Consider the following 15,189-nt stretch of genomic DNA (forward strand, 5'->3'; position numbering starts at 1 on the left):
GGCCCCCGCTCCGCAGCGGCGTCTCCTCGCGAGAGCGGGGCGGCTATAAAGAGGCGGCGCGGCGGGGACTGCTGCAGTTGGGTGCTGCTGCGGTGGGGTGGCGTTGGCTGGGTTCCGTGAGTAGGGGGCGGCGGCGGGGGTACGTGCCGCGGGGCGGTGTCTTGGGGGTGGTGGTGGTGTACCTGGGGGTTTTGCATTGTGCGGTTTTTGTGTTTCGTTTTCCCCTCGCCCTCCGCGCGGATGGGCTCTCGAGCGAAGCGTGCAGGGTGAGCGCTTGCTGTCTGTATACCGCCCCTGGGGTGCGCTCTGCTGGGGCTGCTGCTTTCTTCCCTTGGTGGTTCCCCCCCGCTTTTTTTGGGGGGGAGGGATAGGGGACTTTTCCCTGCGCTCTGGCTTCCCACTGCCTTTCCCCGTTGTGCTGCACGGGGAGGAGCCGCGGGGCGCTCCCCGGGGTGGGGGCGCAGCCGGGCTGCAGCGCCTGCCGGGAGCGAGCGGCCCCCCCGCGGGCATGGCGGCTTCTCTGGCTTTAATAAAATATAACGCTGGATCTAGGTTGGGGGGGCGTGCAGGGGGCAGGCGGCCCCTCTAGCAGGACAAGGCGGTGGCCTTTTGCGCAGGCGAGTGCCTTGATCTCGCTTGTGGGAGGTTTTTCAGCAAAACGCGTGTCGTGGTCTGCGTGTGCCTGGCTGCGGTGTGCTCGAGCTCAGGGGATTGCGGCGGTGTCGCTCTCTTCCGACCGCAGCTCAGTAGCGTAACCGCATTTCTGTGACAGTCTGAAGGTAGCAAAGCGGCAGGCTGATGGTGTGTTTTGAAATGGCCTTTCGCTTTTGTTCACGGTACCCTAAAGGTATGAATTGCTAGTTAAGAGTGCAGGCCTGGTTTATTATAATTGCATTTTGAAGATAATTGAGGCTTTGTGTGGCTGTGAGCAACTGAAAGATGCTCGTGTGCTTGATTTGCAGCGTCCGTGCTTTTCTCTAGAATGAAAGGAAACAAAGCTGACTCTGTGGTCTGCTGCTCTGTGGGTTATCAAATGCTGTGGCAAAAAATCGAAGCAGAACATCGGAGCACATGCTAACCCCGCGTGGAAAAGCAGAAATGTTGGCAGGTCGCAGTAGGTGCTCCGAGGAAAGCAGATAGTTTTCTTGCAGTATAAGGGGACTGAAATCTCCCAGTATTAGACTTCCATGTTATCTGAAAAGGGGGCAATAACTCGTAGTTTAGAGAGGGGAAGTATCAAAAGAGCAGTTTGCCAGCTTTTATTTGACATTGAATACCTCGGGAAATACTCCAGAGGATTGCTGATGGAACAAATGTAAGGAGGACTGGCATAGTACTGAGCAAAAGGATGACCTTGAGCTGGAGTAATGGAGAAGAATGTAGTTCAGCCATAACATGTGGGGTCATGCACTCCAGACAAACCAGCTCTTGCTTCTAAGATAAAACTCACTAGCTGGAGGCATCTCAGATAAATACTGTGCAATCCCCCCATCCCTCTTACAGAATTGCGGCTTCAGAGTTGCACCTGCCTTCGTGGCTACATGTGGTACCTGGCAGAGAGAGGGCTTATCGATGTCTTCCTGCTAGGCTGCTTCAGTGCAGTCCTAGGAATACTCTTTAGTTCTGGCCTCCTAAATTTGTAACTTTCTCCCAGTCTACTGCAGTTGAAGACAATCCTTGGATGAACGTAGGGAAGAAGAGCTTTGCAAAAGGCAGTTAGAAATGCTGGGCATGTAGGTGCCTCTTAAAATGAGAACAGAGATAAATGGTTACTGTCCATATACTGTCAGGGTATGTAAGGGAAACTTTCAAAGGTAAAACCGTTACTGAAAAGACTAAACTTGGATTGAAAGCGAAATGCTTACAGCTCACAGGCTAGTTCTCCAGGAAGAAAGTGGCTGGCAAGAGGGAAGGAGCCAAGAAATGGGCCACTCTCAATCTTTTTTCGAATGGAATTGGTGCCTTGCAGGGAGGACTTGGAAGAAACTTTCCCTAGCAACATGATACTCATGCTAACCTTTCAGAGTTTGGGGGTTTTTTATCTCCAAGGTGACTCGTGCTCATACCGGTACATAGAATAACTTCAGTGAAATTTCTTTTAAGAAGATTTGAGTTGAAGAAACAAGGGTCCCAGTTACCTATTTGAAGTACTATGCTCTGGAAGTAACTGGAATTCTGAAGTGATATACTGCATTCTCAGACTGAGTAAAAATACTGTACAGGGCATATTACAGATGCCTAGTTTTTAAGGCAGGCAGCCAGAAGTAGAGTTCCCTTGTCCTTGTGTACCCTTCTGTGCTCTTTTTCAGTAGACTTGTGGGGGGAAACAACCTGGCTGTACTGATCTACAATTAAAATTTCACCAAGTCTTAACATAGAATGTGATTCCCATGTATACCATGTGTCTAGCTGCAAATAAAACAAGGTTTGTTTGAAAGGCTGAAATGCAGTTATGCGGAGCACCGTTTCCTGGGGATTAACGAAAGTTTTTCTGGAATCAACAGGAAGATAGTTTGAGGTCTTAAATTTCCATATAAAATTGAACAAAGGTCTTTTCATCAAAAGGTCTAAGAAAACTCCCAGCCTTTTTAACTCATTCAGCAAGTGGAACAGGAAGACTTAGTGACTACTGCTAAAACTCCTGTGCTAGCCCTTTCCTAGACTGTGCTGTTACTGGTCAAAGATAACCATTACTGTATCATTAGGAGGCTAATGAGCCATAGATCTTGAAGTGCTATTAATCGATGTAGTGCCTTGGTCTGGATATGTGGACTGTGGTTATCGAACTGCATCTTACTGTGGTGCTTATTTAGGAAAAAGAGAAGTGTTTTGGTTGGACAACCCAAGTGAGAAAGTTAAAACTTCACTCAAGCCTTGTGTTGCAAGACCAAGTGCTGATCCTCAGTCTTTGGTATTTGATCTAAACTGATAAGATGCTTTGAATAAATGCTTACTTCCAGGTGCAAATGTACTATTATCCAAACTGTATTGTTATTAAGTCCTATCTAGATTAAATCAAGATGTCTTCAGGAAATGCTTTCATTGGAAAACCCGCCCCTGACTTCACTGCCACGGCTGTAATGCCAGATGGACAATTCAAAGACATCAAACTCTCTGACTATAAAGGTAAGCTTATGTGCTTGTCTAATAACACAGATATAATCTGGCCACGTGCAGGAGTGGAAGGTATCTTAAGGATAAATCTTGATTTTGTTTTGAAGTAATAGTGACCACTTGCAGTGGACTGAAATAACCTGTACAGTGGTTATCGGTGATGGGTGGGGTGTGCTTGGAAAGCTGTCAGCAGCATGGCTGAATGTCCCAGCTATGATTGTTGCTAGTTAGCATAAAACTAATCTAAACTGTAATCTGGGATCAGGCTTATTTGTCCTGTCTGTCATGCTATGAGACTGATGTAACATCTCCAAACTATATGGAACAGCAGAATCTTCTCTTGTAGGCTTTTGTAACAATACTGGCCCTCAGGCTGCACAAGGGCAGTGAGTAGGTACAGACTAGTCACCCACTGAGTTAAAATGTCTCCTTGGCTTGTAGCCTTTCAGACCTGTGGTATTTCTGCACTCTGTTAGTAGTCAACCATAGGGTCTTCCTAGTGTAGGTAGTAGGTGTACTCTGGGCAGGCCTGTGGGAGTAGACCCAGGAGACAGGCATTCCCTGTCAAATTTGACAGGGTTCTGGTTTTGGAGACTTAGCTGGATAGGGTTCTGTGTTATTAGCTGTAGAATGACCTTGAGTATTTGTCTGAAGTGTAAATCCTTTAGGTGCTTTATGGGCTTGCCATTTCTATACCAAGCCTTAAAATGGAGGCATCTGTAGGTTGCCATTTGATCTTTAAAGTTGTATCTTTAGTGTTGTATCAAGCCCTTTCTCCTCTAGTAGTATTTGAATGGTTGATACTGGATATGACAACCCCTGGAAAGGTAAGAGACTAACTGGTTATACTGCTTTTCTAGGAAAATATGTTGTGTTCTTCTTCTATCCTCTGGACTTCACTTTTGTCTGTCCAACTGAAATTATTGCATACAGTGACAGAGCTGATGAATTCAAGAAAATTAACTGTGAAGTAATTGGAGCTTCTGTTGACTCTCACTTCTGTCACCTTGCCTGGTAAGAATCAGCCTCTTAACCTAATAGAATGTTCTGCCTGTTCTCAGTTCTTGCAGGAACCAAATCCAGAGTGTATTCAAACTTGTTTACTGAAGTTCCAAAGGACAACTGGGAAGTATTGGTAGTGCCAGGTGCTTCTGAACAGAACTGAGCGTACATACGTTCAGTTCTTTTGTTGCCTCGTGGCTGACAAGTATAATATTGCAGAAGGCATCAGCTTCTGTTGTACGTTATACTTAATTCTGAATTCTCCGTATTTTTAACATTGAATTTCCTTCCTTTTAGGATCAACACTCCTAAGAAACAAGGTGGTTTGGGTACTATGAAAATCCCATTGATTTCTGACACAAAACGTGACATTGCCAAAGAATATGGAGTACTTAAAGAGGATGAAGGTATTGCATACAGGTAATAAGCAAGAAAGTAAACTTGTTGTTAAAGTCTGAGTTGAAATACGTGGAGCATGTCAGATGGACACAGACCTTGCATCTACTTGAACACCTGCAATAAGCTGAAGCTAATGGCTATTGTAGATGTAAACTGCTCCAGCTATCAGACACTCTTACAAGGGCATATGCTGCTTGGTTCTCCTTAGTATTCAGACTTCATGGTTTTGGTAAGCTAGATAAATACCTGCTGCTTCCCTTTGATTACCTGTCTGCATTGTGCAGGAGTCTCCTGCCGATGAGCTTCTGCAAACATTGGTAATGAAAGACCTACAGTCATGGAAGTTTTTACAGATAATTAGTGATTAAAATATAGATTAGTTAAACCCCAAGCCTTATCTTTTAATCAACTGTTCAGTTAAAGTTGCTGAGGGACTTCAGTCATGCTCATAACATTACTTTGGAGGTGCTCACTGGTGAGCCATTGCTTGGTTGGGTTTTTTGAAAATAGTGTGTTTAGCTTTTCTTTAAATGTAAGAATGCCTTGTCTCCAGCTCATTTTTGTCTTGGGTTTCTCTTCCATTTTATTTTTCCACTAGTATCTTCCCTACATGGGAAGCACTGCTTTCCTGTTAGTGGCTTGATGGACCTCTGTCCCTCCCAGTTCCTGCTGAATGTTAGGCTTTTGACTGTTAATGTTTCAGTGCTATGCATACAGTGAAGGTACTGGTTTCTAGGAAAAGGTCAGTAATACCAGATGACACAACTTAATGCCATAATAATAGAATACTAAACTGGATTTTTTGAAGCTCACTTCAGTCTAATCAGTCTTTCAAAAGCTGTGTTTAACTTCAGGGTTGTGGGGTTTTTTAGGGGTCTGTTCATAATTGATGAGAAGGGGATCTTGAGGCAGATAACAATCAATGATCTTCCTGTTGGCCGTTCTGTTGATGAAACCCTCAGACTTGTCCAGGCTTTCCAGTTTACAGATAAACATGGTGAAGGTAAGAGTTCTTCCTCTTTCTAATTTTACAGGTTTTTTTTCTAGAGAACAGTAACTAGGCAAGTTAAATCAAGGTGTACTGAATAACTGAATTGATCTGTGCACAGCAAGCACTTGTGCCTCTTGAAATGCAGCTCGTTCTGAAAAGCTACTTGAAGGACACCATAGTGCTGTAATTATCCTTTTGCAGTTCAATGTTCATTGAGTACTTGCTAATGTTGCAATACCACTTAATTTGGTGCTGGATGTCTTGTTGAGCACGTAGTAGTTGTCTCTCTTTCAATTAGACATAGAAAATGCTTCAGACAAATGAAGTAATAACTTGCAAGGTTGCATAATTTGGATGATGCTCTTGGATTTGGTAGGTTGAGACAAGGAGTACTTATGCAGAGTTTTAACATAGTCTGTTAGACAAAGCATGTGGATTCCCAGAAAACCTGCTGATCTTTGTCAATGTGCAGTGAGAGAAAAACAAGTAAGAGTCTCTCTGCCCATACTTAGGAGTGATAAGATGCTTGAGGATGGTAGCTTTCCTGCAGGAACTTAAAGGCACTGCAGATGAAAAGTGTGAACTAGGTTACAGGAACTCAAAATTGCTATGTAGGTCTTGGTAGTCTTCAGCTGTCATTAACTAATGACACACGTTGCTGCTGGTTGTGCTTAACTTGCTTCAGAACTGGTAAATCAGTGGCAGATTTTATTAAAACAAGCTGCTAATGTGGCTAGCCTATAGCCCAAAGAGAATCAGTGTTTCTGAACTTGTATGCCATCTGTCAGCTGAGGAGACATCCCTAATACTTGATGATGGAGCAGTCACATGCTGTGTAAATGAAGCCTTTGGGGTTTACTGTGCCCTGGAGTAGTGAAAAGGTTTTCATACAGATTTAGACTGCCATGTCATCTAAACCAGAATAGACAAGAATTAGGTGTATAGCAATGCTCAGAAGCTGAGAATACTATAGCTAAAATTGCCAGTCTTGTGTGGAGCAAGCATCAAGCCTTGCATGGCTGTATGCAAGGAAGACTGTGTCCAAAAAATGCTGCTCAGGAGTCCCTGCAATTTTGAGGCCACGCAACTCTGCATCTTGGTGGCCTTTTTGGTAGCCATATAGGGGAACTAGAGACAGTTTAACTCTTCTTCCCTTTCCCCATTAAACTGGAGAATGGTACTAGAGCTTATTAAAGGCAAGGAGAATATAGGCTTGACTGGATCCAAGGAGAGAAGTGTACTGTAGTAGTTGTAAAGCCTTTCTGGCCCAGGCTGACCTTGCTGTCAAGCTTCTGTGAAGCTTTTAAGTGGGGTGGGGAGGGGTGCATGTGTAAAGGCCCTGCTAGTCTGTCAGTGAATGCTGGTTCCTTTAATGTGATTACCAAGTAAGCAAACAGAAATTGGTAAAATAAACGGAACATAATGCCACACTGAATAATGCATTTTCTTCTGTATGTTGCAAAGATGTTTAGAGTTGCTAGTTTGCTTTAAGGTTGTGTAAAACATGTTCTGCAGGAGTAGCTGCTAAGACTTAAACTTTCTTATCATTTCAGTGTGCCCAGCTGGCTGGAAGCCTGGCAGTGACACAATCAAGCCTGATGTTCAGAAAAGTAAAGAGTATTTCTCCAAGCTGAAATAAACTTTCAGTCTGAGTCGAAACTAGTATGCCTTACATAAAGAGCAAGCATCAGTTACTGAACTTTGACTAAGTCATTGCATCTGAGTCAAGGGATCATGCTGTAGGTATAAACAGTAACTTTTTTACTTGAAGGAAAGTTTGTCCTGTTGACAGTACCTTCATAGAAAACTTTAATGATCAGTATCTGTACATCAAACCCTGTTTAGTGACAATGCAGTGTATGTGGTTAGCCATGTGTTGCATATAGACCAGTGTAACTTTTGTAACTCTTATTAAACTTGTGGAAAGAGCATATGGTCTGCTTACTTCTTGCTTACTCCTATAGAGGCACAAAAGCAATGCAGGCTGCCCTTCTGAAAGGGCCATGTACTGAACTGTCTGTAGACATGTGTTCCTAAGGGCCTTTTGGAGCTCTGTTAGAATGGAGATACCAGCACTTAAGCTTTCATGTTGCAGTACCAAAGTACTCCCTACACTCTTCATGACTTTGCTACTAGGTAGAGGAATGTTGTTCAAACTTGGTCTGTCAGACTTACACATTACTACAGTGTGCAGTACATGAAGTGTAGATGTGACTGGCAAAGGCTGGGTGCATGTTCATGCACTGTGTCAACTTAAAACAATTCTGCATCCACATTAGTCAAAGCTATGACTGTTCATGCTAAACTACTGGGAGTCCAACATCAAGTTTGAACACTTGATGTACAGGAGTGGAAGACTGGGCTTTCTGGAAAGCAAACTTCTTGGATATACAATATTAACTGCTAGTATCTCTCAATACAGGGAATGGGAGTGACAATATGCCAGTTACCCATTAGCTTGTCATACGATGAAGATCAAAAGAAGGGTGGCACTAAAAAATAATCTGTTACTCAAATGTGTTCAGCCTTGTTTCTAATCTTCATATTGCAAATGATGTGTACTGTAAAACTCAAAACACATGACTGTGGCCTTAAGTTACATAAAGGTGTCAACTGGTAATAACCATGAAACTACACAGCAATCTTTTTAAGTCCTGAGCTTCAGAGCTGAGGATTTGGGTAAGGAGTTACTGTGAGTTACAACCCTATGGTCTTCTATGTACCTGTAAAGATTAAGCCTTTAAGCTCCTAAAGCAGTAAACAAGCTCTGTCCTGCTTAAAGTGAGCAATAACAAAGTTGAGGCCCAGGGCTACTTGCATGAGTCAGAAGTGAAAGTTGCATGCCTTAAGTAATAAACTAGTCTTGTGCAGTTGGAAAAAATACTTAACAGCAGAAGCATTACTACCAAGTACAAATAAATACTAAAATAGCTAAATCCCATGGGGTCTTGCTCAAGTGCCACAAATCTTCCTGAAGATATGTAAAAGTGATGTTTAGTTGGATCATTTTAGTGTGCGGACTAGGGCAGTGCTAGATAAAACAGTTGACTCCATTTTAAATGTCATTTACAACCTAAGTGATTCTATCATTTTTTCTTAGTATTTAAAATTCAAATTATTAATATAAAGAATAACAAATAAGGCTAACATCCTAGGGTGGCATTGAGAAGTAACAGGAGCATTTACATATATGTATACAAAAATATAGGATATGGTTTAAGCTAAGTGAATGAACAGTAATTAGTATGGCTGATCACAAGATTACCTTTATCTATCAAATTTCCTTTCCTAGTAAATGAAACAGGAGTAAAGTCAGGGCTGATCTAATGTAAAATTTAGTTGTATCCAGCTATATTAGCCTTGAAATGTTGCAAAATTGATTATGGCAGTTCTTTGGAGGGTACAGTGTTAGCATGGTCTAGCCCTACAGAATGGGGATGTTCACCCTGATGATGTGACTAAAGTGACTTCTGCTCTTAGAAGTAAAATTGCACTTGTTTTGGCTGGGCCATTACATTGCATAATGCTACATGAAGGCCTAACTCCTGGCAGATCAGCCTGTTCTGTGCCCAGACTGAGGGCCTTTACGCATTAGTGACCAAGTTCAGCCTCTCAGTGATATAAACGGCCTTTCTCAAACCATTAAGCACAGTCACTTCAAATATAAAAACTGCATTTAAAAGGAACAGACTTACTAGCTGCTCTCTCGCTTACCCCTTGTTGGGGGACAAGGGGGTTCTCTCACGTTCTGGTCTTGCACCTCCCCTCCCAGAAGGCAGAGCAAGGCTCCGCGTACCCATCGGAGGACGCCGGTGGGAGGGAGTAGACCTGGCGGCGGCGGGCCGCCCGCTCCCTGCGGCAGTTCGCCCCGGCCCGGGCGGGAACGCTGACCTGCCCCCTCAGCGCGGCGGGGGAGCTGCCCGCGCTTTCCCAGCGGCCGCCGCTCCTCCCGCCGGCGCGCGCGGAGCCCGGGGATTGGCTGCGGGCGGGGCGCGCGGGCGGGGCCTCACCTCGCTGCCGCGGGCGCTGGCGGGAGCGGGGGCGGCGGCGGGCTGCGGGAGATGGGAGCCGTGCGGGCGGGGGTGGCCCGTACAGACCCGCCATCTTCATTTGTTTAACCGGCTTCTCCGGTGTGACGCCTTCCGTTCGATACCTCGTTCCTCTGTGCCGCGGCCGTGGGGCGGCCCAGCTGTGACAGGAGGGCTTCGCTAGCTGCCGCCGCTCTCCCTCTCCCTCACTGCTGACACCGCTACCTTTGCTCCTACTTTGAGGGATAGCTCACATTGCCCAACAGCACATTTTTACTACCTCCCACCTTTTAAATGTCCCAATAGTAACAGTTGTGTTCATGTGTTAATTTTCCTGTTGTGAAAATGGTTAATCTTGATAGCCACTGAAGTATTCATGCAGAGGCAGCTCTGTGGGCTGAGGTAAACATGGCGGCTGTAACGGCTGTGGGGCTCTCCCTGGGAGCTGAGGCACCAGCGGGGCGTGTATAACATCACGGTTGCTGGTAAATGATGATATGGAAATCCAAAACAGCCAAGAAACAAAATACCTGTGGGTTAGGAACTGTATTATATGCTTGCACCAGATGACTGACTGTGGGAATTAATGCAATTAAACATCTCTTTTATTCTTCAGCTGTGTGAGGCACTTATGGGAACATTTGCCGTGCTGTCATTTTAATGTTTCCATGGGTATAACACACAAAATGGATAACACACAGGGGTTTATTTCTGGGCTTAAACTCAATATTGATTCAGATGTAGCCTGGAAGCTCCATTAAGTGTTCTGGGGCTTACACCCTGCTCCTAGTATCACGACAGGCTGGTGTCATTTTTATGACATTCGAATAACTATTACCCTCATTTATTGAGGAATGATGCACATTATATTTTCATTATGGTCATGAACTGGTTTTGCTTTCATGATCAATGGGTGCCGTATTTTCCAGTGAGGTAAAAACCTGTCAGCAGCTCTTCGTCTTGGTGACAAGACTAACAGCTGTTGCAAATAGCATCTGCTGCTTAGTGGGATTTTCCCTGAAGGTGCGTACAGCAGATGCGATTTAGAAAGGACAGAATCTTGAATGTAATGTTTGTTTTTTTTAATGTGTGGGTGATTGCACATCATTCTAATTTGAGTGCTTATTATAAATACAACCTTGTATTCATTAGTTTCTTTAGAATATTTCACTCAGAATAGTTGGATGAAGGGAAACTGAAACCCATCGTACTGTGCCTCTTTCCTGTTTCTTTTTATTTGTTGCTGATTGCTGTGATTACTGGGGGTTTATATAACCAGCAAAAGAACATTTTACAAGCATATGAAGTTTCAGCCTTAAGATAATCCCTGAAAAATTCTTTGGATCAGTTTAAGTACCTGTATGTATCTTTTACAGATTTTTACAGAAATTTATGATACTACATTCATCTCAATAGCAGAGTGCCAATGGAAACAAATGTACTAGCAGACATCTACTGACAACACGATAATGAAATTGGCTATATTTTAATACGTTATATTGGTTTTGAGGGCTATAGTACACAGCACCAGGTGCTTACGCTGGTAAGCAGCTATAGTAGATGTAATTATATAAATATATATGGGATTTTTGCAGTTTGATGAGATCTGTAAAACTATTAAAACTGTATGTAATTATATATTATTTCAAAAATGTATGTAACAGTAGCATAACAAAAGCAAACTATTGTCAGTCTTTGAAACTGAACGTTAACAGTTGTGGTGAAGTGGCCCTGACATCACCTCTCAGGTGGTGCGATCTTGCCCTCAAAATAAATGGCAAAGCTCCCATTTGCTGCAGTTTTACAGGCAATGGCTTTAGGTACTGATTTGTCTGTTCCTATTGAAGACTAAGTAAAAGTGGAAGGAAATAAATTTTCCACATTGTGGCAGGTTGGCCCATGGGAGACAGTTCTTCACAAACTACTCTGGCATGGATACCTCCCACGGGGTGCTGTCCTTCAGGCACAGGCTGCTCCAGTGTGGGTCCCCCATGGGATCAGTCACAAGTCCTGCCAGCAAATTGCTCCAAACAGCACATCTGTCCATAGTCCCTGCCAGGACCCTGCTCCAGCGCGCGCTGCCCATGGGGTCACAGTCTCCTCCAGGCACCCACCTGCTCTGGCGTGGGGTCCTCCCTGGGCTGCAGGTGGGATCTGCTCCACTATGGATCTCCATGGGCTGAGGGGCACAGCCTGCCTCGTCGTGGTCTTCACCACGGGCTGCAAAGGGGATTTCTGTTGCAGCGCCTGGAGCACCTCCTCCCCTCCTTCTTTGACCTTGGTGTCTGCAGAGTTGTTGCTTTCACATATTCTCACTCCTTTCTTCTCTGGTGGCAATTGCTGTCACGCAGGTTATTTCCCTTTCTTAAATATGCTGTCACAGAGGTGCTACCACCATCGCTGATGGGCTTGGCCGTGGCCAGCAGTGGGTCTGTCTCAGAGCCAGCTGGCATCGGCTCCATCAGACATGGGGGAAGCTTCTGGTACCCTCTCACAGCAGCCACCCCTGTGTAGCCTCCCTGCTGCCAAAACCTTGCCATGCAAACTCGATACACACATCCTGCGTTCCTCATATATTATGTAAGAATACTTACTCTCTTATTTTTGAGATGGATATCTGTAATTAAGTTTTCAGAGAACAGCATTTGTATAAGAGCAGCAGGATTTTTGTAAATGTATAATACAAAACAGCACATTATGTTTATCATGGAATACTTAGAATGTGACTTTTGATATTTGACATACAGAACCTAACCTTTACTAGATATTGTATATCTTTTATGAGTATGTTTTTTCAAAATTAACAATTATTTATTTACAGATGTTGATAAGAAAAAAACTGCTTAGTAATATTAAAAAAATTAGCACTTTATTACAAAAAGTTTTTCACTGGCTTTGAAAAAATACTTTTCATAGTTACTAAATTTAAAAGGTACTATTTTCTTAACAAGTGCTCCAGCCTTTTCATCAGACCTTTGATGAATAGGTTATTGGATTGGCCAACGAATCAATACAGTTCAAAGAACAAAAGCAAGTAGTTCACATCATGCAGGTATTGCAAAATGATGCACTTTGGTTTAGGAAAGTATGTTTACAAAAGCGCCATGATTGTACTTTTTAGTAATGTTATACATCAAAACAACATTCATGTAAGGGTTATGTTAAAATAATGAGGTTTATCATATTAATAGTTTGAAAAATGTTATATATCTTCTGAAATTTTCAGTGGTTCTGATGTTCTGTGAGTATCTCTGCTTCTATTTTTAATAATCAGAAAAGAAAAAACAGATGAATTTGCCTTTAACGTACAGTCTGAACTGATTTTATTTTGGCTGTCCACACATCTAGTTTGTATCAGGTTGCTAGTCAGTGTCTTCACCTGTAACATTGGTATAATTTAAGCACCTCACAGGAGTATGATATTACAGAATGGCTTTACAGGCCAAAGCCTGTGCAAGTCAAATGACTGTAGATTCAACTAATCCGTGCTGCACACACTTATGTGGCTGCAGGAGAATAGGTTGCCGTCACGCTGTGAATTGTTTGCAGTGTTCCTGAACTGTGCTGTGGGAAGCATTTCCCACCACACCTAGTGATGATGGGTTTGGACTTTAATGCGAAACTTGGCTCTTTCACCTGAAACTTAAATCATTGTACATATTATGGGACACGTGTCTGAATTTAGAATGTTTCTGTGCAAGATACCATTTGGCCATAGATATATGAATATATATATGTATGAATGAATATAGGTGAAGTCATCAAGATTGCACTGTCCTCTGAAACTGTGAGCCCAGTAGGTTTATATTCCATATTCTATGGCAACATAGTTTTGAAGTATCTGCACTGACAAATGATATTAGTATCCTTTGTCAAAAGAGCAAAAAGTCTTTAATTACACTTAATACAACTTAATGTAATTTAAGATTTATGTATTGCATCAAATTAGCTTTTCGCAAAAGTAAGTCGACTTTCTCTTTCATTTTTATTGCTGGAGTTTTTTATGTTTTAGAAGAAGAGCCTGTTAAAAGATTGAGGCAACAGTGAATGATTCAGGAAGATTAGTGTGAACAATACTGGAAAAAGGGTTATGAGATGAAATTAAAACAAAAAACTAGTGAATTCCTTTAAAAGGAGTAAGAGGTTTTACACATTCATAGCAAAAAAAATGACGATTCCTGTCTTTAATTTACTTACAAAAATTATCCCATCCCATGCTTTGTTTTACATGGGAAAAAATCCCCAGAGTGACTTAGTGTAAAGTGTATGCTTTCCAGAAATTTTGAAGACAGAAAAAACCCAAATTCTCTTTCAAAATTTCTTGTAGGAAGTGTTTTGGGGAAATAAAAGCATAAGCCGTTCTTAAAAATAAAATTGCTTGCTCATTGCATTGTGTACAAACCTCAACAAAAACAACATAAAATGAGAAATGTATTATACATGTAATATTAATGAATGATGGTTATGTAATTTATTTTTTCAGGAAGTAGCCATTTCAAATACTTTTATATGTATATAATCGCATTTTGCAGATAATGGTATATTATTGGAGAGTTTTTAAACATTCCACTGAAATATTGTATAGCTCATTCTATGATAAAATATTTCAATTTTTGAAGTTTCCCACCATATGTCCCATTATTGTGTTTCAGTTATTGGGGGGAAAAAAAACCCTGCCCTGTTTTTTCACCTAAACTACTGTTTTTCTAAAGAATGTGAACATTATCTGTTTTTTCAGTCACAGAAAGAAAAGCATGTTTGTGTTCCTTGGTTCTTTCAGTTTCCTTCTTGAAAACCCAGAAGGGAAGTGCTCTGTTCACCTTCTGCAGCAAACGTGATGGATGATCTGTCACAGGATATATGATATGACAGGAAGCCAACTTCACAGCAGAAAAGTCTCACTAACACATTTGTCCATTATGATAGATGAATTTGTGAAAGTTAAGGTTGCAAAGGTACCACTGGCTTTCCACTGCAGTAAACTGCAAAACCCACTTCCTCTTAGAGGAAAAATTTGGAACTGTTGCCACTTAAATCAGTATTCAAAGCTAACTTTTTTAATGTACTTTTTGCATGGGGCTGAAGAAAGAGGGCTGATAACCACAGTGGCATTGAGCCGTAGCTACCACTTCTTGTTTTTAGAAATACAGAAGTCTTTACTAATTATTTTTTTTTCAGTCAAATTCAAGTTACTGTGCATTTTCATAATTTAACCCATGTGAAACAATAGCTGCACCACCAATAATTTTAGTCACAAATGAATAAAAGACCATGTATACTATATTGAATGAGTAAAATTATGCTTCTGACCCAGAAGAGGGCAACTCTAAAAAACAAACAAAAAAAACCCCTAAAAAAAATATGCAACAACAAGAACAGAAGAGTATACTGCTCTCATAATGTTGGCTATTCTCATCTGACACACCAGCTCTGATTTATACAGCAAACCATCCTTAGTCTTCCATAGTTTAGAGGAAGTCAGGATTGTTACAAGGCACCCTTTTTATAGAAAGAAATGAGGCAATATCAGGAATTAAGTTTGCCAAACTTTACTTTATACTCTAAAGAAAGATTAATGCTCATTCTTGCGCCGCTGAAATGTAACTGATTAAACTGGTACCAAAAAAACCCAACCACTGAAAACCCCCAGTGTTT

At 42.1% G+C, this 15,189-nt stretch overlaps 1 protein-coding gene across 2 annotated transcripts; it reads left to right on the forward strand.

Annotated features, from left to right (window-relative positions):
* Positions 1-11: 11 nt before the first annotated feature.
* On the forward strand, positions 12-7,432 carry PRDX1 (peroxiredoxin 1). 2 transcript variants are annotated; one of them, XM_037403993.1, is made up of 6 exons: positions 12-116; positions 3,000-3,126; positions 3,975-4,128; positions 4,414-4,536; positions 5,388-5,518; positions 7,060-7,432. In XM_037403993.1, exons 2-6 carry the CDS (start codon positions 3,021-3,023, stop codon positions 7,143-7,145), a joined length of 600 nt encoding a protein of 199 aa, XP_037259890.1. In that variant the 5' UTR covers positions 12-116; positions 3,000-3,020; the 3' UTR covers positions 7,146-7,432. The 2 variants fall into 2 exon arrangements, with proteins under 2 accessions (XP_037259890.1, XP_037259891.1); XM_037403994.1 differs by lacking the exon at positions 12-116 and adding an exon at positions 121-139.
* Positions 7,433-15,189: the final 7,757 nt, after the last annotated feature.

The sequence above is a fragment of the Falco rusticolus genome, chromosome 11 (assembly GCF_015220075.1).
Source record: "Falco rusticolus isolate bFalRus1 chromosome 11, bFalRus1.pri, whole genome shotgun sequence".
Taxonomy (NCBI): domain Eukaryota; kingdom Metazoa; phylum Chordata; class Aves; order Falconiformes; family Falconidae; genus Falco; species Falco rusticolus.

Coding starts and splice junctions, on each gene's coding strand:
- PRDX1 (XM_037403993.1), top strand. CDS start 3,021: ATGTCTTCAGGAAATGCTTTCATTGGAAAACCCGCCCCTGACTTCACT. Junction 4,129..4,413: donor CACTTCTGTCACCTTGCCTG/GTAAGAATCAGC, acceptor CCTTCCTTTTAG/GATCAACACTCCTAAGAAAC. Junction 5,519..7,059: donor TACAGATAAACATGGTGAAG/GTAAGAGTTCTT, acceptor TTATCATTTCAG/TGTGCCCAGCTGGCTGGAAG.